Below are 27,372 nucleotides of genomic sequence, written 5' to 3' on the forward strand. Positions count from 1 at the left end.
GGAGGCCCTGATTCAGATGCAGGGATAATTGATGGAGAAAGATCCCCTAGGACAGAGGCAAGGATGGATTCCAGAGTCTACTGGATGAATCTTCCCGCAGAGGAGTGTCTCTTTTCCCTCTGACATAGGAAGGAGGTCCACGTGGGTTTGGATTGATGAGAGACATGATGTTGAGGGAATTTACACCTGATAGCCTCTGTTTTCTCTGCAAAATCTGAAACAGGGAAAGTTTTAAATACAAGGAGTGAGATAGGGAAGGAGTATGTCTGACCGCACAGATATGCCGGATAACAAGCTCATTAAGAGGCTGGATGGTTGAGTAAATAAAAAAGGAACATACAAAGGTGATATTGCACAGTGCACTTTCAATAACCTACAGCTGATTTTATGAGGAAATTCTTATTCTTCCTGTGAGGATTATGAAATAATTTATGAGGAACAGATTCTCTGAATGTTCCTAAACATTGTGTATTTTTCACAAAAACTTATGAATGACTAATTCTCCCTCTAATGTGCACTCTCGTGCTTTCTTTAATGTTACAGAATATGACTTAAGATGCTGATTGTCTGAAATGTCACACATTGAAAATAGGCTAGTAATTGGTAAGGTATAATGGAATACAGAGCTTGTTAACATGAAATGATAGAGTAAGCTAGCATTATAAAAAGTATAACTATTAAAATATACTAAAATTAAAAGTGTTTTTGAAAGAATTAGAAAAATGCTTAATATTTTTTTATTTAAAAATAGACATAAATAGAGTTATAACTGTGTATCTTTGTGCTCTTTTCCACCATCCCAAAATTGTGCCTTGTTCTACATTAAAGTGAAAAGGATTCCAATGCTGACTTTGTGGTTGAAAAACTGCCAAATCTGAGAACTGCCATATTTTCACTTTGTATGTAAATTTCCCCATTCATCTTCCTAAATATCATATTCTCCACCCCCCCCCACCCCCCTGTATCGTAGGTTATCAACAGCCGGCCACATCTTTTGTTCCTTTTCTGGTACACCCTAGGTGCTACAATTGATCTTGGCATCCCCTAGTTTGTAAGCCAGTTTTTGTGTAGGTCAATTGGCCACATTTCATAAGAGGAAGAATGGAGTAAAACATGTTTCTTTGTGATGCTATTCAATTATTTCCTTTGCAAATCTGCTTACCGAAGTTTTGCAGATGCGGAAGTCAAACAACGTGCCTGTTTGTTGGGGAACCGCACTGCATTTTAACTGCTTCTGGCAGCTACATCTCCAGCCTTCTAAATGAGATTGATGTGATAGATTTTCAGGTATTTGAAGAAACAGATGCTTGTAACAGCAAAGGTTCTTTTTTTAAAGGAAAAATCAGAATCTTATTGCACATGTTTAATGTTCTTCAAAAGAGAACAAGAGAGAAGAAAAGACCTATTGTGTACTTCCAACCAATAATTTTCGTTTTCCTCGATGTACAAAACATCAGCATATTTCTGCACAGCAAAGGGATCCTTTGCAGACTACGACAGTTTTAATTGGTCGTTTAAGTTTAAATGGTTACATTATTATGTTAATTGAATAGTTTTTCTTTTTTTAGGGTCCTCTGGGGCCTCCAGGACAAAAGGTAGAGTATAAACAGTACTGGGGAAGTAATTATGTTCACAATGCCTAATGGCTAGCATGAGAGGTGAATAGAATTAGCTACTGTAAGCCATGCCGAAGCAATCTGGTTTGTGCATTTTGCTTTCTAAAAATACAATCATATAATGTGAGCCATTAGATTTCTAATCAACTCCATTATAGAAAATCCAATATATCCAGAGTAAATTCTTTTTAAGCTGTCTGCCCCGATTTTGTAGGTTATTGAACTTTTAATTAAAATAGTGGTAAAGCATTGTGACAAAACTTAGAATTTGAAGGGTCAAATGACATTGCAGATTGAATGCATCGTCCTGCTCAAATATATTATTACCAAATGACGTTAGTACTGACCAGAACAAAAGATTTACTCGTTTGGTGACTGTATTCGATTGGCCCACTAGTGTCTTCCTTTGCTTAGGTGACTTCCTGATTGTCATTTCTCAGTCATCAGAATTCACCATTACATTCTGATGGAAAAGGTCTAGTGCTTCTAAAATAACATCAGTACTACAGTAGTAAATATATCAATAGCAGGTAGATGGCCCGCTGCCAACAAAATATCGCTAAGTCTCCATTCCCTGTTACAACTCCCACCTCACAATGGGGGGAACAGGGATATTTAACCTGCAGAAAACTAAAGAAAACAATTGTGTTACAACAGGTGGAAAAGTGATTATTCTTTATCTTTGGAATCCATCAAAGATAGAGACTTCTTATCCCCCAAGTGCTGGGCATGTGGCATCTGTTGAAACATAATCCTACAAACCAAGTAAAAGCCAATGAGTTGTGAGACAACTTGTGTATAAGAACACTTTGTCCTGCGCAGTAATGTCTCTATTAAGCATGGTGTGAAATTGTAAAGCTACCCTAATCCACATGCAACCAGGATAAAATTACTGCCTGAGGCTTCAGGAAGTCTTTTAATGACCCACTCGATATAATTACCAAAAGCACTAAGGAACTTGCTATCTCAATTTGTTTTGCAAATAATAACTATACATATTTTTTCATGACTATGTTTTTAATAGACTTTCTCTCTCAGAGCAGTTTCAGGTTTATATTTATTCTTTAAAAAAAAAACCTTTAAAAAAAAAAACCTTTTCCCATTATTACTAAAGAAATTTAATATTGTACATCAACTTAGGAAAATCTAGTGTGAGACAAAGAATAAACACATTTTATTTAAAAATGGTTTCTCCAGAGCCTGAAAGGGAAATGACATCACTATTTTAAAACACTTGTTGGGGCGCCTGAGTGGCTTAGTTGATTAAGCATCCAAATTTTAGTTTTGGCTCAGGTCACGATCTCATGGTTCGTGGGATTGAGACCCACATCGGGCTTTGAGCTGACAGTGCAGAACCTGCTTGAGATTCTCTCTCTCTCTGTCTGCCCCTCCCTGTGCATGCACTCTCTCTCAAAATAAATAAACTTTAAAAATAAAGTAAAAAATAAAAATAAAAACATTTGTTAATGTTTCTATATCCAGGTAAATGTCATAGATTTTTTCAGGTGACATTAGGTTTCTTATCCTCAGTTTATCCCACCTGTGTCCAACCATTCATAATCACCCATACACATGTGCGTCCATGTCCCAGTGGGCATGCACATACACACACTTAACAATATTTGATGTACTGTTGTGTTATTCCTACTCCCTGTTTAACATTTGTAACACCTTTTCTAGTATTTAGGCGACATATTCACACTCACATGGCTTAAATGTACTCCCTGAAAGTCCGGGAGAAAATGCTTCAAATACAACAAACTTGAGTTTACAGTATGGATCTCCTTTTTGACTAGTTATGGAACAAGTGATTATTATTTTAATTACCTTTTGTGTTATGGTATTTAAACTCATGAAATTCAAGAGTTACTGTTACTGCTAGGTTTTTCCAGATGGAACTAAACCAATCTGTTTCTTAAAAGCACCCAAGTTTAGAGCCAGATGTCCTTCTGATCACTGTAGATCTCAATTTGTGATGTGAATTTCTTTAAAATCATATTAGGGTTAAGTGGATATTTGGAAACATGGTTAAATTTAACTGCATACTTTCTGGGAATGCTTGATAGTCTGCTTACATTATATATTTGAATACAGTGGATAAGATCTGAAAAACTTAGCCTCCCACACATGTTTTAGCAAGGTAAAGTTATGGCTGACATAACTAATAGAATATAAATTTAGACTTGAAGTATTTTGTGATTACATCTACTTAATTCAATCATGTCTCTTCTTAGGGTTCTGTTGGAATGCCTGGAATTCCAGGGGTGAATGGTCAAAAGGTAAGTTCTATAGAATATTTTTGATGATTTTAGGGGGATTCAAATCACAGAATTATTCTAGTCTGTAATGTTAGTAAAAAGTTTACATACTTATAAAAACATGACATATGCTTTCGAAATATGGGGACGTTATGGTGCAAAAGATCAAACTAATTTAATTTCTAATGAATACAGTAAATAGAAACTCTTAGAAAATTTTCCATTTTACTTTGATAAGTTTTGTAGGAGATACAACTATGTCTCTCTTATAAATATACATGGAATAGGAAAAACTTTTTGTTTAACATTAATTGTGATAAAATATGCCCAGGTTATTCTTGTCATGACAAAAGTAACATGTATTATTTCCTTCATTAACAAAAGTTATTCTTACAGAGGAGCCTATTGGAATATTCTGAATCTCGGAGCAACCTCTTTTTACTGTTAAGAAAAATTAGGATTTCAATAGATTTGCCAAGCTCTGGTAGTACACTTTTATTGTTCTGTTAATAATGAGGGGAAAATAAAATAAGAAAACCCTGCAACTCTACATAGACGTGTGTGTGTGTGTGTGTGTGTGTGTGTGTGTGTGTGTGTATCTATTCCTGCAACATACTTACCGGTTGGACAGAGAGCATCTAGCATCATCCCACAGGTGGGTCTTGCTCCCCAACAGTTCTGACTGGCTTTTCAATCTAAAATCTCTACAGAGACCAGGAAAGCCATAATGGTGGCTAACAAAGCCAGTCTACCAGGAGCCAGGGAGCTGAACTAGGGACTTTCTTGCCTCCCTCAGAGTTTTTGGACTGGCCCTGTGAAATCTTATGACCCATAAGCTGTGTTCAACAGAGAATTTTAAATCCATGCACTCTGGATTAAATTCTGAAAACATAGTGAGCCCAATGCTTACAGACAGAATAGTCCTATTAGTGACCTTTCCCATTTTGTCCATCTTCTCTAATAAGACATTAACAATCACTATTTAAAACCTATTGAGTGGCTAGCAAAAGGCATGAGTCTGCCACGTAGAGGCCACATGAATTTTGGCCAAGTCCTTGAATTCTTTGGCCTCAGTTTCCTCATCTATAAAAGGGAGACAATAACAGTTTCTACCTGTTAGGGTCAATATGAGGATTAAATGGTAAGTAGACATGAAACCCTTATGATAGTGTTTGATTTTATAATTAAACTTTTCCTTCATTTTATTTTAACGAAATCCTGGAAATTTGACTGACCTGTGTCTTAAAAGAGGCTTGCTGCTTCCAGAATTACTCAATTCCTAGTGAAATTAATGTCCTCAACCAAAGCTTATGGTATCCTTTAGTCCACAGCCAAGCACTGTGCAGCTATCAGCACTGAACTGCCCAGGTCACTGCTCTATTTTCCACTTAATAAAATGTATGTCTGTTTGCTTCACAAATCCTGGTGAAGAGCAAAGATTAACTTTCTATTTAGAACATTGCAGATCATGGAAGGAAACATAAAAATTTGAAAGTATATTCACTCTCAGATGGATTTTAAAATTACTTAAGTCAAGATAATATTTACAGAGGACAAAATATAGATATAACAGGAATGTATTTTAAATTGTAAAAAACAAAGCTTGTACACCTAATGTTTTGCTTTCTCTTCTCTGCTTTTCTTTTTTTTCCAACTTTGAGGCAATCATGAAAATTTATAGAAACCTTTAACCTGAAACAAAACAACTTTAAAACTGTCACATATATGTTTATGAAGACCACGTATTCTTTATTTTTGCAGAGGAAATATGCAATTTCCTTAGCAAGAGAAAGGAATGTGACATTTTCTTGTCCCAGTCACCAAGTTTAAATTATATTTCAAGGAAATAGACAGTTAATATTTGCAGTTTTATGTCTTGTTATACATCTTTGTGGCATTTTAAAGTGTTTTCTGTAAGGCCTAGGGAAGTTAAATAATTTCACACTTTTATTAAGGTATTAGCAAAATGTAGCCTAGGATTGTTTTTTCTTACTCCATGGGATTTAACCTAAAACTTTGCGAATGAAATTTCTGTTAATGCTAGTCATTATCTAATATTTGCTATATCATCTTTAGGAAAATAAAGTGCAAAAACTATGAGCCCCTTTCACTGAAATAGCAGATCATTGAGACAGTAAAAAAAAAAAGCTGGAAATAGAGTAATAATTCTGTACTTAAGCATATGAAATGTGTTTTGGATCTCTATAATTTGTTTTTCTAAGAAAAGAGCTTACAATGATATAATTTTTTAAAGCACCTAAATATTCTCAAACTGTCTTAAGAAAATATTTTTTCCTACATCACAATTTCACCTTTCCAAAGAAGTACTTTTGTTGCTCAGAAAATAGTTTTCAGATGATTAATGAAGATCTGATTTCTAAGCCATCAGAAATACAACAAATAACAACTATAAGATAGAAAGATTTTTTCCTTATAAAAAAGAAAGAAAAGTAAACTGTTTTAAGAATATATTTTGTTTGTTTTCCATCCATTCAGATTGACAAAACTGGTGATTGGCTTTGGCCAATAAACTTGGTAGTGAGTTTTTTTTTTTTTACACTATTTTCCTTCAAATATTGGCACTGTAACTGCTAATCTAAATATTTCCTATTTTTGTAATGTCTTCCAGTTATTCAGATTGTATTAGGAGAAAGGACTTACATAAGCAGGAACATGGCATTAAACCCTAATCTAGCTCTTTCTGGCATCACAATCCACAAAGGGCTCCCAAGTATCCTTCTGTGAAATGTGTGGTAGGAAAAAGTGTGGACTCTGTAGTCAGAGAGAGAATGCTTCAGATCCTCATCCTCATTTGGACAAGTTACATAATGTTTCTAAGGCTTGGGTGTAAAATGTAAACACAGACCTTGCAGTTTTAACCAGATAATGTCCCTAAAGTGAACGTGATGTTATAGATGCCCAGTGCATGTTATCAAATATCTATAGTAGCAGTAGCAGTAGTAAGAGTAGGATTGTGTTATAAGAATTTCAGCAAATGAGTCCTAGGTTTATCCTCCAGCAGGGAGCAGAAGCCAGCTGAATCATGATAGGAAGAATATGAATATGCAAACAGACCCAGGAAGGTAAAATCTTTCTCTGTCCCCCGGCTCTCTCTCCACTCACCTGCCCAGGAGCGCTGTCCTGGCAGCAGGATGCCCTGTGCGTTCACCTCACGTGCAGCCTTTGAAAGACCCTTTTCCTGGGGGCTCCAGGCAGTTTCATTTGTAAAATGAAAGCTGTACTAATTTGTTTCTAAGTCTCTAAGAGATAAAGTCACCCGTGTCTCATTTCCAATTCAACCAGCTTCTAGCATTCTCTGTTCCCAATTCTGCAAGCTGTTGTTTCCATAATTTAGATTTGTTGCCAGCAGCCAAAGTAGTTGGGGCACAGTTAATACTAAGTCTCACCTAAAAACATGAAATGTTATCCTCTTCTTCTCAGCTAATCGTATTGGACACAAAAATTTTGTAATTCTCAAGAATAGATCTTGTTGGTTTAAAGGTATAACTAACATTTTGTTCGTGGTCCAATATTCATTATCCCTGTCTCTCTGTCTCTGCCTCTCTCTCTCTCATACATACACACACCCACATGCCTATATGAAGACATGTATATCTGAACATTTCCAAATTAAACCCTACTCCTCAGATATACTGGAGGAGTGGGAGATTTTAAAAATAATTTGGTGGTAGAACTGTCTTTTAAACTGAAAAATCCTTTGACAAATTGCTGTCTATAATTTTTGTATATATATGTGTGTGTATCAGAACTTTTTAAATCTCAGCTTTTATTAGGTGTTATTATAACCCTATATTTTTTACCCTTTCCATATTTTCACATTAATTGGCACTCATAAAAACAAATCATCATAATGACAGTTTACTTGCATAACAATCAGTGCCCAGCACTGTGCAAATGCCATCAAAGAGGAGATCTAGGGACAAAGACAGAGTACTTTAAAAGTCTAATTGGTGCAGTTAACACCCTTGTCTGTTTGTTACTATGAAAATAATGATAAAGATTTTCAGGATTAAAAACCAATGGTTTTGTTTAAGCAAGCTAGAATTTTTCTCAGGCCCCAGATTCCTAGAGATTGTTTCCAAAACAAAAGACAAACATCAGAAGATCTTGTTCACGTATTTTTCAAATATTTTCTAGAATTTATTATTTTTGAAACTTCAAAACATAATATAAATAAAAAATGATGTTAGCGTATCATCTATGAATCTATCTCAGATAGCTATGTGATTTTTAAGGAACATTAAATTTTAATTAGTTTATAGTTATGGTATTTAGAGTTCCTTTTCATCTCTTATCCATGGGTCTCACAGTTCTTCACTGACATTAATCCTCACAGCATACTTCTAATGGCATTTTTATTGTAAGTATATTTAGAGAGCAGATAAATTGAAGCTCTCAGACTTCCAAAGGTCAAGTCATTTATTCAAGTCTATTAAGTGGGCTATTCAATGAACTCAGTATTTTTTATTCTTGATTCACTTACTTTAACAACTAAATACACTCTTTTCTTTGGCTGCCTTGGATCTAACATTAAATAGTCTGAATTAAATTCCTGAAGAATTTGAATATATTATGTTCTGTTTGTTTTCTGGTTGGTTAGCTTAAGATTTTTCTATCACAGAATTTACTCAGTTATCCATTATCCAGTACAGTTGTGACTTTCCAATTTAAACTTTAAGAAAAGATATTCAGAGTAAATGAAATAAGTGATTTCTGATTCCAGATTAATGAATAATTCAGGGAAAGTATCTTACAGCAATTCAATCATGTTGCAGGTTAAAGTTGAGACAAATTATTTTTATTAATTTTTCTATTTCCTACAGTTAGCAATTATGTACCTTAGAATTCTAAGAACGCATGACTTTTGTCTCTAGTAATTATAACAATAGGATGCATCCTTTCTTCTTAAAGAAATATCATCATTTTCCTATTACAGGACATCCCAAGTAGTCAAATCACTTCATCCCTGAATGTGGTTCATACATTCTCAGGCATTTTTATATATAAGCTTACTCTTAAAGAGACTTTTCATTCAATTTTACTTGTTAAGTGGAACAAACAGTGTTTCTCTTCTTTATGTAATTAACTTTGAGTTCCTTTAAAGAGGAGTGACAAGTTAGTTATAAGAGGTAGTTTAATGTTGACTTGGAATAAATCAAGTGTAGTAAAGATTTTTTAAAACTACTTTCCCCCTGACTTCTTTTCGGCATGTTACTTTAGAATTTGATAATAATTATCATTCTACTAAATTCTGTTATTCCACTAAAATATTGGGAGAGGGGAGGAACAAAACGTGAGGGATGGGATTCCTAGGAAAAGGGGTGTAAGAGAAGGCAAGCTGCTCACAGGCTGTTGCAAAACAAACAATAAAGCAAACGTGTTTGAATTATGATATCATCAAGTCCACTTATTTTCCATTTTAATTGAAAAGAGTATGTTTTGTAGAAAGGATCACAAAAATGCTGATTTACTAGATCTGATTCACTTGCATACATAATCTGGGAAAGCTTTTTTTTTTTTTTAAACTTCCCATAAATGTATCCACAGATTCACTTGCTGATTTTTTCAATCATCCGTTCAGCCCTTACTCCTAAGTGCCAGGCACCATCTGAGCACTGACATTAAAGCTGTCTCTGCCATCATGGAATTTGCAGCCTAACTGGGGATGGGGACATTGAATGAACAGTTATACTAAAAAACGGTTACATTGCAGTATGAATGTGGCATAGTAGCATAGGGCAGCCCGGCCAGTGCATAGGGCCAACTAATGCTTCTCTGAATAGGTAAGTAACTATAAGTGAGACCTAACAGGTGAGCAGCGTTTGGCAAGGGGAGAGAAACTACCTCTATGGTGCAGTATTTACAAATTAAATTGCAGACCACCTTGGTCTTAGAATTTGGTTTCTAAAAGACTGTATGATCAACTACTGTGGGGCTTTTGTGTTCATCATGGTCTACCTTCTCTCCAAGCTTATGACCTTTAAAATATTAAATCAATGTAAGCCACAAAGCCTGTTCTTGTGTCATAAGCTCTGACCTCTAAATGATACTCTGGATTTTGGAAACTTGTATTAAGAATAAGGCTGCAATTAAATAATGTATTGTGACAATCCTAACAGGTTAGCATCTACCCAATTCCATCTATTTGATACAAGCCCACATTGTGAAATGGATAGTAACCATTTTCCAACTGTGAGAGAGCATCAGTGGGATTAATTTATGAGAAATCGAATTTCTTTCAGGATTCCCTTCTCTGCCTTCTCGCCTAATGCAGACAACACAAGTGTGCAGTTTATAGTAAATACTAACATGTATTCAGCATTTACTGTCAGGCACTGTCCCTGGTGTTGTGTGCAGAATAGCTCACTTATTCCTCATAGCAATTCTATGAATGGAGAACTAGCATTTTCTCCTCTTTATTAATGAGGAAATGGGAGCGCAGAAAGGATAAATGTTTTGTCCAGAGTTACCGAGGTGTTTGTGATGGAGTTCAGCATCAAAACCAGACAGTCTGATCTGACTGCACAAGACTCTGGTTCCACCATTGAGAATGAGGATCTTAAATTCAGAGTATCTCAGCTCTGTCATTCAGTATTTGTATGACCTTGGGCAAGTTACCTACCTTCTCTGAACCTTAGTGTCTTCATTTATCAAATGAAGATTATAATATTTACCTCAAAATTTAATCAGAAAAAAATAAAGTAATAAATGTAACTTTTTAAAATATGTTAAATATTTTTAAATAAAATATTAAATAAGGACAGACTATGTTCCTCTCTGTTTTAGGGGCATTAATAACTCCATGACTCAGAAGTTTCCTGGATGTATAAGCAAATGTTAGTAAGAACTATTATTTCTTTCTACGACTCTTCAAAGGACTTTAGAATTTTTCCAGTTGGACATAACCACTTAACATTTCTATTAATAATTAGACACATTCTCTTCCCAAGAAAAAAAGGGAATTTATCACTCAAACTATACATAGATCATTAAGAACTATGCTTTAGGAAAGAAGAAATTAGCTGGGTTTTAAAACTTTAAAAAACGGATATATTATTGAAGGCACATTATGTTGCAAGTCCTAGAATACTTAACAGAACTACTTTTGAAAAATAAAGGTGTTCCTTGGTCAGAGAACTTGAAAGTCTGGCACTGATGAGGCATTCAGCTTTGCTTTGCTCTGGCAACTAAACCTTATCACTGAGAATCCAGATTCTTTCCTGTCTTCGCCCCGGCCTCCTGGCTGCGGCCTTCACCCTAGCACCTGCTCTCCCCTTGGTTGCTGGGTGGCTGCTAGTCACGCCTGGGGATTCATTCTTTCCTACCAACATGCAGAGCGTGAATGAGTGTTTTCCCCCAAACATCCCACAAAACTTTGGAGTTTCTGTGTAAGTGGGCACACAGAGGTCATGGCCTCTCCCTCCTTCCCTGCCTATGAAAATGCCAGACGCTGATTAGCTACTACCACTGCGATTTCTTTTCTAGCCGTCCCAGTTCCATGGGAAGTTGCAAGAATTGTCACTAATTGTCTAAGTTAGAAGAGATTTGTGTTAACACAAGGAAGCGGAACAGCTATACTATATCTGATTTATCCCAGTGCTAAGAGACTCTTCCACTTCACACAACCCCCTTTATTCTATTTTGATTATTTCTTCCCCAAACAGAAGACTTTGTTCTTAATCTTTTTTTCCCCGTGAAAGTACACACGGTGAATAATTTTATATATATGGAAAAGACAACCCTATGTGGCACCGTGCTCTCTGGCTGGTGTTTGCTCATTTTGGTACCTTTTATAAGTTATTTCAAAATGAAATGCTGGATGGTGTTTCCTTTAGACCCAGGCAAGCAGTGATTCTCATCTTGCCTGTTCTGTTCTTCCTGTGTGACCCTCCCCACAGTGTGAGGAGTCCAGAGGGCCAAGGAGGCATGCCTACTCAAAGCCCATTCTCCCCACTTCTGAATCCTGTCCTAGGCACCTACGACCTAGGAATTCCTGCCCCAACTGTCCTGATTCTACTTTCAATGCCTGTATTGGTCTCTTCTCCAGGTCCATATTCCCATGAGTAACCACAAACTGGCATGTGCACACCTGAACCTGTGTGTGACCTTGGAGCAGCTATCGATAGGGAGCTATGGGCAAAGCTTGCAGGCTGTGATATTCACACACAACCCCCCAGGCCCTTGCTGGTGAATAATAGGACTAGGGTTGAGAAAAGAAGGGAGGATATTAGCCCTGTGGGGTCATCCATGTGTACTTCTGCCCAAACCTGACCTTCAAATCTTAGGGGTGTGCTCAAGGCACATGATTTTCATTTATGTAAATTTCACCCAAAATAACACAACTTAGCTGTGTTCTGTGAGCACTTAATTCTTAGCTATCTCTTTGCATCCGAATTTCTCTGTTCAAATTGTATTTTGTACATTTATGTCTATATTAGCAGTACAAAAACTAAAAAGTCTTCACTAGCAGACTTATTTCTGAAATAGTCCATACCATAATATTATTGATACAATTGCCATGTTTACTTATTTTACAGTTTTAGACATTTGTATTTATTTATTTTTTAAATAAAGTTTATTTACTTATTTTGAGAGAGAGGGAGAGAGAGAGAACACAAACAGAGGAGGGGCAGAGAGAGAGAGAGGGAGAGAGAGAATCCCAAGCAGGCTCCACACTGTCAGCACAGAGCCTGACGTGGGGCTCTATCCCCAGAACCCTGAGATCATGACCTGAGCCGAAATCAAGAGTCATATGCTTAATGGACTAAGCCACCCAGGTGCCCCATAGACATCTGTACTGGTTTTAAAAAGCATAATGAATGTTTGGTTACTAGGTTTAGTTCAGTTATGACTTTAATCACTTTAAGACCCATTTCAGGAAATTTTCTGAAATAGAATGTTTTTATTAAGCTGCTAGCTGATAGACCTGTCAACTTTCTACTCATTAGTATTCGTATTACCAATGTGGACAAGACAGATTCTAATTTTAGGAAGTGATTTTGCTGATTAGATAAACAAGACAGAGCCCTCTACAGGACATATAACCAAACCCACCCAGATTTTCTGGGTGTTCTTTGACCAAGTTACAAAGCTTCCTCTGCCTTTACGCAAGAAGGAGGAAAAGAATTAGAGATTGAGCATGCAAGCAGAAGCCTTTTAGAAACTTCTAAATCATTTTACATTAGAGAGAGTGAAGCTGAATGCACAGGGTGGTCTAGGAAGGAGGAAAGGAAGGAGGAAGGTGAGATGGAAAAGGGAGATGAAGAAGCCAGCCAGATGAGGAAAACCACCTGCTCTGTGATGTGACACCTTCCCAGGAACACCAGATATTCAATGTTGAACTCACAAAAGTCCTGGGGAGAGTAGGGTTCTGGAGGGAACTGGTGAAGAAAACTGATTAAATCCATCTGAACTGGTCTGGGGCAAAACAGAGATGACCCCCAGCAGAAGGGTCATGGGGAGCATATCACGACTTCCTTCACCTGTGACATCGGGCCTGGAGCCAAGTTTAATCAGGCATCTGAGGAATAAGGAATCACCAGGTGACATCTGTAGTCCAACAACAACAACAACAACAAATAATAATAATAATAATAATATGTGGGTATCATGATTTCAAGAAAAATTTTTTTTTAAATTTTTTAACCTTTATTTATTTTTGAGACAGAGGAAGACAGAGCATGAACGGGAGAGGGTCAGAGAGAGGGAGACACAGAATCTGAAACAGGCTCCAGGCTCTGAGCTGTCAGCACAGAGCCCGACGTGAGGCTTGAACTCACGGACTGCGAGATCACGACCTGAGCCGAAGTCGGACGCTTAACCGACTGAGCCACCCAGGCGCCCCAAGAAAATTTTCTAAGTAAATGAGGTACCTCGTTTACCTGAGGTAAATGACCACACATACAAGCTCCGAAAGAATCTTGTGGGAACTTTGGACGACATGATAATTCATGGAACCAGCACTGCACCAGCTACTGCTCACCCTCCATTTGAGGCACAGGGGTGCACGAAGGAGCAGAGAGAAGAATATATGGAAATACATAGAAGGGCCAGTCTCTGTACCCACAGGCAGAACTGTGGCAGCCTTTGGTGCTCTAGGCACCTTTCCTCTGACAGAGTACTGGAAGAGCTCAGGAGCATGAGCCCCTTGGAAGCCATGAAAGTTCTGCTCATTCAAGGCATCCTGCCCCTCACAGGACTCCTTCCCCCAATGCGCCCCACCCTTCACTTGCCCCAAGCTGTTCCTTTGCTCTTCAGTTCTGATGTTTCAGACTAACCTACATGACTGGAGAGGTCACTGTTGGGTTAACATCTCTCCCATCTTTTTCCTGGGTCCCCTTCTCTTTTCCCACCATTGCCTGCCTTGCTGTAGCTGAGACAAAGAGCCATGTCTTGCCACCATGCTTACAGGTTTTTCCAGTTTCCTAGAAGAGAAGTCTTGCTGTCTCACTCTCTCCCCAGGCCTATAAGCTGCACATCTTAATGTGGGCTTAATGTGTTTGCTTCTCCTGTATTCATTCCTTTCTCCAACATATATGTACTGAACAATTATTATGTTTAAGGTACCATTTCCAAGCAGTGTAGAAAGAGGAATGAACAAAATAGAGCAAGTTCATATTTTAGGGTGGTGAGGGGGTGGGGCGGGAAATAGGGTCACCGAATAGTATACAGGATGCCCAGTTAAATTTGACTTTCAGATAAACAACCCCTAATTTCTAATATGACTATGTCCCATTCAGTGTTCGGAATATGCATAACTTGAAAACTGTGGTGTTTATCTGAAATTGAAATTTGAGTAGACGTCCTGTATTTTCTTTCTGAAACACGGCATTCCTAGTAGGGGAGACAGATTTGAAACCTAACGAGTATACCTGGTGTGATAATTACTGCAACAAAGAGAATAAAGTCAGACAGTGGGCCTAGGAAGCGGTGGTGCCATGGTGTTGAGGTATCCAGGGAACCCCTGTGATGGGAGATATTTGAGCCGAGGCTGAAGGAGGTGACAGGTGTACAGAATGACACATGACTTTTCTAGAACATTAAAAACATTTAAAGATCGGGGCTAGAACTTTCATGCTATAGTATCGTGCTGTAAAATGCTACATTTCTATAAATTTCAAAATCTGTAGGTCATTTTGTATCCACCTTCGCCCAAGTTTGTGTTCATACTCATTTGTCATTAGGAAACTAGAGTAGAAAACTAAACTAGAGTAAACTAGAGAGAAAAAATAGGAGTGGAGAGGGACGCCTGGGTGGCTCAGTCGGGTAAGCGTTTGACTTCAGCTCAGGTCATGATCTCGCAGTTTGTGAGTTTGAGCCCCACGTCGGGCTCTGTGCTGACAGCTCAGAGCCTGCAGCCTGCTTCAGATTCTGTGTCTCCCTCTCTCTCTGCCCCTCCCCTGCTCATGCTCTGTCTCAAAAATAAATAAAAACATTTTTAAAAAATTAAAAAAAAATAGGAGTGGAGAGCAGAAACCCCATTTTCTTGACTTTTCCCCAAACGGTTATATCTAAATTTATTTACTTTGAAAGAAAGAGAGAGAGCACAAGCAGGGGAGGGCAGAGAGACTGAGAGACAGAACCCAAAGGTACTCCGCACCATCAGTGCAGAGCCCGATGTGGGGCTCAAACTCCTGAACCATGACATCATGACCTGAGCTGAGATCAAGAGTTGGACACTTAATGGACTGCGCCACCCAGGCACCCCTTCCCCAAACAGTTGTATCTAAAAGTCCCTGTTGGGTGTCTCACTACTTTCAAAGAATCCTCCTCTACCGAGTGCTATGTACCCAATTGCTGCCAAAGCCATTGAGACCCTGAAGCCTTATATAAGGGACAGCCACTTCGCACCATGACTGCCTGCAGAAGGGGACTAAATGTCTGTTCTGCTCACTCCTCAAGCCTTCGAGATCTCTCTATGCACTGTGACAGTCAACAAAAAAGGTCCAGTACACTTCAGTGTTTCATATGGGTTATCAGTGACCATTAGTCTTTATTTTACTGCTTGTGCACACCAACATCCGAACCTCAGAAGTAGAACGGCCTTAAGACTGATGCTATGTTCGCAGCATAAGGAGAGTCAGTGATATTATATCACTGTGACTGTTGTATGCTGACAGATCGTAGCTACACTTATGTGAGCATAGCATGACCTATAGAGAAGTTGAATGACTATGTTGTACATCTGAAACTAATATGATGTTGTGTGTTGACTGTACTCAAATAAAAAAGTTAAAAAATAAATTAAAAAAATTAGCCTGAGGAAGAGCTAAAAATCCCAGAAAAAAAAAAAAAAGACCAATGCCATGTTCTGATCAGAATAATTCTTTCCACCCATTACTGGTCCACATTCCTTGTAGTTATTTTCCTCTTCTGTTTGGATGAGTTCTTTTTGAAAATGCAGTACTTAAACAAAATCAGTTTTGACAAGTGAATGTAAAATTATATTATGCTGAAAATGTTAAGCTACAGCTCACTGTAAATTCCTATTGCCAGAATAGAAAACAATTGCCATCAGGTAAGCAATATTATCACTAAATGACCTACTTCCCTTTAACACTCAGTCTCGTAAGACAACTGCATTCCTTTCTTTCAGTATTCTTTCGAGTTGACCCTGATTAGCAGCACCTGAAATAATCGTAGTCTTGAGTGATGTCTTACATTAGGGTTATAAAGACCGTTGGTTTGAGAGAGAGTGAGAGAGAGAAGGGAAGGAAGGAAGAAAGAAAGAAAAAGTAGCAAGCCAGCTTTCATAAAAAAGTTTTATAAAACTTTCATAAAAGTTGAACCCAACTTTTAGCTCAAATACACATGTTGTCATTTGGGAGTAATACATTGGGAATAGCTTTAGAATTTAAAATATAATAGAGAAAACTTTATCATTCTACCTGAAGTTAAGATGTTAGCTTCTGGTTTTTATTACTCTCTTTGGAATGTCCTTCAGTATTTGTGAAATGCATTCAGAAATAGAGAGATACAGGGGTGCCTAGGTGGCTCAGTCGGTTAAGTGTCTGACTTCAGCTCCGGTCATGATCTCACGGTTTTGCGGGCTCGAGCCTCACATCTAGCTCTTTGCTGACAGCTCAGACATATTTATAGAGGTGTTTGTTTTAGTTTATCTTTAATAGAGAAAATTAGAAACAACCTAAGTATTCAACTATTTGGGACAGATCAAACATATGATCGCACCTGACTTTGATGGATGATAAACTGTTCATAAGACAATCATGAATACTATGTGAAAACAAATATGTGGTATTAAATAATAAAAAAATAAGAACATCAAACCATGTAATAAGCTTACAAATGCTTGAAAATATGTAAGCATAAATAAAAAAGACTGGAAGGAAACAGGACAAAATGAAAACAATTTTGATAGAATTGGGTGCATAGGGTGATGGAATTATAGGTGCATTATTATTTTTTTTTCAACGTTTATTTATTTTTGGGACAGAGAGAGACAGAGCATGAACGGGGGAGGGGCAGAGAGAGAGGGAGACACAGAATCGGAAACAGGCTCCAGGCTCTGAGCCATCAGCCCAGAGCCTGACGCGGGGCTCGAACTCACGGACCGCGAGATCGTGACCTGGCTGAAGTCGGACGCTTAACCGACTGCGCCACCCAGGCGCCCCAAGTGCATTATTATTTTAACAATATATAAAATTTTTAAAAAAAGATCAAGTTTTAGTCCCTCAGTTTTCATATATTAAGGAGGATGTTAAGCAGATACCTAAGCAATGTCTCTCTTCCTTGCTTCAAAAATCTCAGCATGTGTTTTGTTCAGTTCCAGGGGCTTAACTACTTTTTTTTATTATTATTCTGGCTACCATGGTTATTCTTTGAAAGGCTAAACAAAGGTCATATTGTTTCCTGGCAGCTTCTCTTATTTGCATTAAACCATGAGTTATGATATTAGTGTATCCTGTTGTCAATTGTTTGAAGAAAGCAGACTTGATAACTCATCTTCTGTTACATAGTAAATGATAGTCCTCTTTCAGGGTGTATTTTATTTCCAAGTTCTTACTCTTTGCCACCTACAAATAACCAGTCAAGATTTTCCTGTAATGGTCATTGCTCTTCTGTCAACATTTTTGCCATTTATCCAAGGAAAGTGCAAGAGTTACAATTATACTGTAACTTTATATACAAAGCAGAAGTTCTTCCAGGAAGTTATGACTTTAGTAAAATATTTTTTGCTCTTCTACAAGGATAAATAGGCTTCCTATTATTAGTTTATCTGGGAGGTTTACACAACTCGTTTTTATAGAAGTTATAGTTAAGTCAGGTTTCTATACATTCTGTAAGATCATATATAACTGAGGAATATAAACCAATGATCATGAGGATAGAAATACTCCTTTGCATCCTCTCCCAATTTCTAAATACTTTCATTCATTCAGGAATGCATCGTATTAAGAGCACAACCTCTTAAGCTAGATCATGAGAGTTCAAATCTTGGCTGCAGTCGTGTAAATCTAGAAGTTACTTAACCTCTCTGTGCCTTAGTTTCTTCATCTGTTTCGTGGAGATAAGGTAGTACTTACCTCATAGAAATTTGTGACAATAAGTTGATAAATGTAAAATTCCTGGCACTTAAAATGGTACTATTATTACTAATGTACATGTTTGTGAAGCTGAGAGCACAAATACAAAAATGGCACAAATTCTGCTCTCCAGGTGCCATAGAAAACTCACTTAAAAATCAACTAAGTCTGCAGGGAACCTAAAACTGCTCTAAAAATAGTGTTGTTGTTATTGTTTTTAAATCAAGTAACAACTTTACTACCTTCAGTGGAAAGAAGAAAGCTATCCCATTGTTGGAGCACACAGTAAAGAGCTTTGGGAATGTTTGTAAGTGAAAATGAGATTCTAGTTGATCTTACTTTGAGCCACATGGAAGCATTGAGAGCCAGAGTATCTTACCTTTGCTTCTGGGCACTTTATGGACTTGTCCTCTTTAGAAAGCAGTTGCTGGTTCAGAGCCCATGAAACTGGTAGACAACCTCTTCTTTCTTTTTCTTTTTTTTTATTAAAAAAAATTTCTTTTAAGTTTATTTATTTATTTGGAGAGAGGAAGAGAATCCCAAGCAGGCTTCGCACTGTCAGTTGACAGCGTGGAGCCTGATGCAGGGCTTGAACTCACAAACTGCAAAGATCATGACCTGAGCCAAAGTCAAACGCTCAACCAACTGAGCCATCCAGGCACCCCTACAACCTCTTCTTTCTAAAAGGGAAAACTTTCTGACCTAGTAACCATCATCTTTTTCCCAAATGCCTATTTATTACTCAATATGACAATGAGAACCACAGTTCTAAATGTTTTATTCTAATTATTTTTTACAGTGAAATTGAGAAACCAAAACCATTTTTACTTTTCACTCTGTGTCAAATGTGTCTAATTTTGCAGGTGTTCAAAGATGTGTGTGTGCATTCAGTTTTAGACTGATTAAGTCTCATAATAATTTCGTTTTTATGTTTCTGAGCTGATGAACCACTTAAAAGTTCTCCATCAGGAGAGATTATGTTTTCATATATCTTTAACTCATTCCACAAATGTTTATTTATTGCCTACAAGGTACCCAACATCATGCTAGATACTCATTTCCGTTGGTAAGTTGCTTCAGCTTTCTTAATGAAGAAAAGACTGAACCAAGGAAATTAACATGTTTTACTCTTGGTCCTGAGCACAGAGAATTGTGGACCAAATGAGCTAACTTGTATTTACATTAGTAGTCACTTTTTTTTCTCCCTACTTCTAGAGCACTGCTGGATAGCTATATCCTTTACTGATCTATATAATGTATGGATTTTGTCTATTTTATTTAATAGTATCTATTTTTTATTATGAGGGTGAGCCTGGGTTGCCTGGAACAGTAGGACAAAACGGAATACCAGGGCCAAAGGTTAGTACAAATAAAACCAAGCAGAATCATTTGAGACATGAGTTTTCATTCAACTGTAAACTGGAACTTTTTTTTTTTTAATATCCCACTGATTTTACTTGGCTGGAATATTTGTCAATAGTAAAATATGCTGCAGTATAGAACTTTGTGACTAGTGACTAAATTATGTTTGTGACTCTCATTACCATTAAAAATGCAGAAAAACAAATAGAATAAGATTGTCAGAATCTTTATTCTGAGATACTTCAATAACATGAGAAGAAGCCCGTGTTTCAAATATGCCTGTTGTCATTTTGCTATTTAGTGAGCATATTAAAATGTAGGCCATGTCCATACTGCCTAAAGTGTGTATAATATTTACAAGGCTTACTAAAGATTATTTCACAGTGATACTGTGGCCTTCAATATTTGGTCACCTCCAACACTTACACAACATAACCAGTTAATCAAACGAAAAGTAGAATAAAGATGTGGCATGTGTGAGAGTTTTTTGAGATTTTTATTTTTTTTTTAAGTAATCTCTACACCCGACATGGGGCTCAAACTCAACAATCCTGAGATCAAGAGTCACACGCTCCACTGACTGAGCCAGCCAGGCACCCCACGACGTGACACGTTTGAAATTTTAAAATGGATGTAGTCTGAATTACTAAATGGGGAAAAAATGTAATGAGGATTTTGGGGGGTTGAAAATTTTCTTTGTTTTTTGAAGAACAAATGAATCTGTTAAATATAAAACGATTGGTGACAGTTCAGTTTAAACCAAACAGGCAGACAAATCCCAAATCCTTTGATGAGTGAGCATCCCTTGAAGTACATAACTAATGTCTAATCCCGTCAGCTGTGCTGGTGTGTATCCGTACCCACAGATGCCTGTCAGCTGATTTTACAGATCACATTGCTATTGACAGGCGCCTAGGACAGACCTAAGATTTATAGACCTGTCCTTTGTCTCGCAGCAAATATTCCTTCTGGGACTACAGCCATTCTCCTGTCTTCTCCCCTTTCTTGCTTCATGCTAAAAAGCCAAATGATAAGAGTTAATGCTTAATGCACGTTCTCAGTACTGTTCTTCTGTTGCCTAGCAACCATCAGGATGGATGTTGAGCAGTGAAAGGTGGCCAGAAATCTGGAAAGCCAAAGGGTCAGGCTGAGTCCCAGCAAATGAGAAGAGTCTTGCCTCTAAATTGATTTCGAGTGGCTTTTAGTTTAGAAAATACACAATAATCACCTGAAACCATTTTTAATGCAGTTTTATCTGATGGCAAAATTCACTGATGCTTTTTTCATAAGAGGAATATTATCATAATGTGTATGATTTATTTTAGAATTTTCCCACTCCATCACCTATGCCTTCCTGGGTAAAGTAAAAATAAGGATTCTCTTCAAAGCACAATTTAGCATGTTAGTCCTCATACTGTCCAGGAAATAATTTTGAATAAAGACATTCTCCTGAACTCACTTCAACTCTGCTCCATTCTAGTATTTTTCCTGAAGGTGCCAACTCCTCCTAAAATACTCCTGATTTGGATCATGCTAGTTACCAGCAGGTTGAAGGGAGTTCATGACACCGTGAGGAGGTCCAAGTTTAGGACTGTGTTTACGATCATGTTTGAAGAAGATAGATTGGGGAACTACACAGACCCTAGACCCCTGCAATAATCCAGACACTGGGGGCTCCTTGGAGCAGAAGACCACGAAAGGATGTGTTGGCTCCCCTTATTGATTCTGAGTTTGGGCAGGTTGAAACTTGAAAACGAAGAAGCCGCTCAAGACATTCAATTGCCACCACACTGGTCTTAATGCCCCCAAAGCTGGCTTCTGGAAGATAATCTTAAATATCTGTCTTTAGTCCTTTAAAAACAAAGACTTAAGATTACATTTGATATTGATATCCGTGCCCAATTCTTCAAGAAACTCATCTTACTATTTGTTTTCAATACAGCAATTCTATATTGCCAAAATAGAAAATGTCACATATCATTTGCTTAGTATATTCAATATCTCAATTTGTTTGGTGTTGTTTAATTGGGTGTTTTATAATTTAATGTGTCACTCAATCTTTGTTCTTTTGCTCAGGGAGAACCTGGAGATCGAGGAGAAAAGGTAAGAATGATTCTGCCTGTAATTATCTTTTTTCCTCCCTAAAGAGAGACTAAACCGAACTTATTTAAGTATGGATGGCTAGATAGCTATAGATATAGATACATAGATAAAGATAGACATAACAACCACTGTTCTTGTCAAACTGTTAATTAGTAGAAGGAGAGAATAGTGTAGTTCTTATGTTTGGACAGAGATTTGGGTAAAATCGTTTAAAGAAATGGAAGGAAAGGGAGCAAATTTAAACATTCTATGTCAAGCTTTTAAATGGTTTTCAAAAATCCCTAGGCCTGCAAAATTTGTTTTGCCTACTTGCTAACACCACTCCAATACTTTTCTAAGCATCCACATCTCTCCCTACTGCTTCTTAGGTCACTAAGTTAAGGGGATACAGATGTTTACCTGCAACAAATATACTGGGAATTGCCCCACAAAGAATTCCTATAAAAAATAAAAAAGAGAAACAAAAGGAGAAGAATGCCATATGTTAAATTTCTCACAGTTGTCCTTCCCGACTACTTTTGCGGGCCTCCTGATTATTTTTAGACTCCCCATGCATATTGTGGTGCTAATTTTCCTGGTTTTCATGCTATTTACTTTAATAGTGTTTGAGAAATGTGCTGTCTGCGTAGGAAGCTACCAAGATACTACATCTGATCCGATATTTCTGACAAATTAATACTATCACCTCTAATCACCAAAGTAGTTAGTACATCTAAAGATCCAACAAACTTCTTGACTATAACTGTATTATTTGGCACTGTAAAACAAAAATTAAAAAGAGATTTATTTAAATGGAAGGAGAGCAAACCAGAGGGGAGAACTCACTCAGACCCCTTCATTTCGTGACCGTTCGGAGCCATTCTTCCTAATAAGAAAGTTTGTTGTGTCTGTTTTGCTTTTTAATAAAGGGATTGCCATGCAATCTTTTTAAAAGTATGCTAGTAGGCTGCCTATCAAAGGTCTCTCATAATAGATTATCAGTACATTTATTTGGCATCCAACCAGTTTATTGTAATTAACTTGAAATTAATTAATCATCAGATGACTCTGTTGTGTAGAAATTAAGGAGGGAAAAGAAGGAGAGCCAGCGCCATTCAGGGGATTCATCAGATAGAGGGGTTCCGGCTCGAGGGCCCGTGTGGGGTGTCCGGCACCACAGACAAATGCCTGAGCAGTTAGCTTCATACATATTTGAAACAAGAAAAGAAAATGGAGAGAAAAAAGTAAAAGTCTCTCTCCCCTACATCTCTTCCCTCTCCCTTGGAAACCATCATCAATACCTACCTCTTATTTAAAGGAAACTTTTAAATGATGGAAAAGTGACTTAATAGGAAGCTAAACAAAAGGGCATTCCAGCCTGTGGAATCTAGCAACAATAATGCATTGTTATTGCTAACGGCTATCATTAGCAGCTCATGGTGTGTCCCCTACTGTCCTAGTTGCTTTACACACAGCATATTGTTTATTTCTTCTAATCCCATAAAGCATTCTTGCCCTTACGTTACACATGTGAAACGTGATGTAGGGAGAATTTCATTTGCCCGGTAGGTGCTGGAGCTGGGCTCAGTCTTTCTGGCGCCAACGTCCATGATGTTTCCACTATAACATGCTGTAAGACTTAAATTAAAGAATTCGGCATTGAAGGAATCAAAGCATGGATAATGAGTGAAGGACTTTTTTTTTTTTTTCCTTAATGCATTGCTTTGTGGCGGAAAGGAGATGTCAGTGAGGGAAGAAGCACAGGAAATCTCAAAAATAAGCAAGAAAGCATAAAGTCTCCAATTTATTTTATTGTAATTATAAAAGAGAGAGTTTTCAAATAAAATCGAAAACATTCATTTCACAAATGCAAAACACAGAAGTGCAGATAAAATAATCTTCTGTCCACAGGTCTTGAGGGCTGTGTCATGCATTTTGAAGCTTTGGAGATTTGACTTGAGCTGAACCTGAAGACAGAGTAGGATTTACACAGAGAGAAGGGAAAGGGGAGGGCAGGAACCCAGGTGGCAGGAATGGCAGGAGGAAGGAGACAGAGGTGGTAAGGCATGTGGCATATTGAGGGAATGGTCAGGAAAAAGGCTTTCTTACAGTGGCTCTTTGAGTAGAGGAGAAAAGAGATAGAGTGAAGGAGGCTTTAAGTACCAGCATGAGCTATTAGAAGTCAGAGAAAGTACTGCTTTCTGTTGATATCATAGAGTAGTTGGAAACAGTTCAGCTGTGTTCATTGCAATAAATTTTACGTGGGCCAGTTGGTATCAGGCAACTGCTTAAGTAAAAATGTGTCAGTTCTATAGAATATTCTCAAGAGATTTTAATATATAGTGCATATGAAAGCAAGCTTAAAATAATGAAAACTATTCTGTGTGTAATGTCACCAATATATTTTACATATATCACGTTTTCCCCCCTTAGGGAGATGCTGGAGAGAGTGGCCCCAAAGGTGACACAGGCGAAAAGGTACAGTTTGTGAAATATGAAAGGGTATGTGTATGAGCAAGAAATCTATTCCATGTATGTGAAAACAGAAGGTTTTGAGTGAGGAAAGAGACTGATAGCTTAATATGGTAAGATGAGAGATAATTCTATGAGTTTGGAAAACATTTAAATATCCAATTTATAAAGATGATCATTCCACAAGCTCTTAGCTACAAATTTAAATATTAAAAAAAATTTTTTTAAATATTTATTTATGTTTGAGAAAGAGAGAGAGGCAGACTGCAAGCAGGGGAGGGGCAGAGAGAGAGGGAGAGACGAAATCGGAAGCAGGCTCTAGGCTCTGAGCTGTCAGCTCATAGCCCGATGTGGGGCTCAAACCCACAAACTCTGAGATCATGACCTGAGCCAAAGTCGGATGCTTAACCGACTGAGTCACCCAGGCACCCCATAAATATTTTTAAAATAAAATGGGATGTCACAAATTCTAGATAATGTATAGCTAGGTTTCTAGTAATATGGCTTCCATGGAATAAAACCATTTATTCATGTGTAAATGAGGCACTACTCCCTTGATATTCAGAGATATAAAAATACAGTTTCTAGGGGCGCCTGGGTGGCTCAGTGGTGAAGCATCCGACTTTGTCTCAGGTCATGATCTCACGGTTTGTGAGTTCGAGCCCCTTGTCAGGCTCTGTGCTGACAGCTCAGAGCCTGGAGCCTGCTTTGGATTTTGTGTCTCCCCTTCTCTCTGTCCCTCCCATGCTCATGCTCCGTGTCTCTGTTCCTTAATAATAAATAAACATTAAAAAAATGTTTTTAAATAAAATAAAGTTTCTAAAGTGATTCCATTTGTTGCAATTTGGTTAGAGAACATGTCACAGGATTGGGATGAGATTTAAAAGTTTGAAAGTAAATGTCATTTGATTACAGCCTCTAATGCAGTCTTGAAAATTTGCCTCAACTTGAAATCTACTAAATTCAGATATTTTGGTCAGCCTTCTCATTCACTTTTTTCATCTTTTAAACCATTATTAGTGTTTATATTACAGTGGTCTTGTGGTTCATCTTCCATCCTCTTTTCATACTGCTCTCCCCGTCTATCATTATAGCTTTTGCTTGGATTCATACTTTATAGACATCTCTGACATAGGAAGGGCCTTTTATTTCACTTGTGCTGTATGCTAAGAATTAAGAAAAGAACTTTTAAGAAACTGAAAATAAAATGGTCAGATTTTAATTAAAATCAAGCAAAGTAATTGAATGATTAAAAAAAGATTTACTCATTTAGGCTCACATTGGAGAATAAAAATATTTCACTTTGAAAATGATTACAGTGCAGATGGCTAATGGTTAGTCATAAAAACATACTCATAAAATAAAGAGAAATTTATCTTTCTCATTCTTATAAATATTAATATAAATATGGCATGGATGATGGTAGGAATGAATTAATGTCACCAAGTAGCAATTATGTTTGTGTTCAAGGAGCAGTCCAGAAATTAGAGTCGACCCTCAGTTTCTTATAGACCAAGGTTTCTCACCTTCAGCATTATTGACATGTTGGGCTAGATAATTCTTTCTCGTGGGGGCCGTTAGATATTTAACAGCATTCCTGGCCTGTGCCCACTGGATACCAGTAGTTGTGGCAACCAAACCTATCTCTAGACATTGCCAAATGTCCCCTGAGGGACAAAATCACTTCTAGTTGAGAAGCACTGCTATAGACCCCTTTTATATACCTGTCAAATTTAATCATCATGCGGCAATAAAATATGGCAGGAATATGTTTAATACTTAATAAGACCAATGATATACCTTGATGACTCTCAAAGTCAGCGTTTCAACCCCCAGAAATATAAACCTGGATATTATATTTAACTTTTTTGTTTATACTCAAAACCAGAGGTCATCAAGCCTTTCCTGTAAAGGGCCAGAAAATAAATATTTTAGGTTTTCCAGGTCTTGTGGTCTCTGTCACAACTACTTAACTCTGTCCTTACAGTGTGACAGCAAGCATAAACAATATGTACACAAATGAGTATGGCTGTGTTCCCATAAAACTTTATTTCTGGACACTGAAATTTTAATTTCATGTAATTTTCATGTGTCATGAAATATTGTTCTTTTCATTTTTTTCTTAACCATGTAAAAATGTAAAAACCATTCTTAGCACATGGGCCACACAAAACTGGAACTGGCCCACAGGCCTTCGTTACGAGTCTCTGCTTAAAGAAAGGAAATCTTCTAAACAGAGAGCAGTTTTTTTGAGTGAAAAAAGTTTATGCCAAGTCTGAACAATACCTATGTGGATTTATGTAGAGAATTTTATGCTTTTAGAAGTTGCATTTAAAGCTTCATTTTTAGAATGTAGACCAATAATTGTTTCTTTAATCACACATTTTTAACATTTAATTTTCCAGTAGTAAAGTAACCTTTTTCTTTGAAAATTCCAAGTTCATCTCAAAGGAATACTGTTTTATATTAATGCAAATCATTTACCATATTGACTCACACATAGTAAACTCTCAATAAATGTTAGCTTTCTTACCACATGGAAATTGAAATCAACTAGACTGGTTGTTTTCTTTTTTATCAAGAAGTTTTACTAGTCAACTGAAATTAAGTACAAGAAATCCTTCAGTTGAAACGGAAATCATTTCTATAAACTTTCAATAGGTCTAAACAGGGGATTGTAAATAGGAATGTGTAACGTATAATATGTAATCTGACCTGTAGCATTCATCCCAAGAATGCCGTAATTGGAATATAATTTTTGATGTGTTTTTTTAAAACATTTCCTGCTTCTGTCATATAATTTGTTTCCAGTATGTTGGAAACAGTCTTCTCATGGCCTTTGGGTTCAGTATGTGAAACTCATTCATCATGTACCAAGTTCTAGATGTAAAATCAAAAAATGCCTTTTTTTTTTTTTTTGCCATTGATGTAGTAAATTACGTCATTGACTGATTCATTTTAATAGGATTCTTTTTTTTTTTTTCCTTTTGATCCAACTCAGTGCCTTTGGATGGTAAA

The 27,372-nt window shown here is 37.2% G+C and overlaps 1 protein-coding gene across 1 annotated transcript in view; it reads left to right on the top strand.

The window, feature by feature from the left end:
- COL25A1 (collagen type XXV alpha 1 chain) overlaps positions 1 to 27,372 on the top strand; it is a 471,130-nt gene that overhangs the window by 370,466 nt on the left and 73,292 nt on the right. Inside the window, exons 11-14 of the mRNA XM_047856433.1 lie at positions 1,569 to 1,595; positions 3,851 to 3,895; positions 19,744 to 19,797; positions 24,316 to 24,360. Coding sequence (XP_047712389.1) covers positions 1,569 to 1,595; positions 3,851 to 3,895; positions 19,744 to 19,797; positions 24,316 to 24,360 — 171 coding nt within the window. The remainder of the gene's footprint in view (positions 1 to 1,568; positions 1,596 to 3,850; positions 3,896 to 19,743; positions 19,798 to 24,315; positions 24,361 to 27,372) is intronic.

This window comes from Prionailurus viverrinus, chromosome B1, assembly GCF_022837055.1.
Source record: "Prionailurus viverrinus isolate Anna chromosome B1, UM_Priviv_1.0, whole genome shotgun sequence".
Classification (NCBI taxonomy): domain Eukaryota; kingdom Metazoa; phylum Chordata; class Mammalia; order Carnivora; family Felidae; genus Prionailurus; species Prionailurus viverrinus.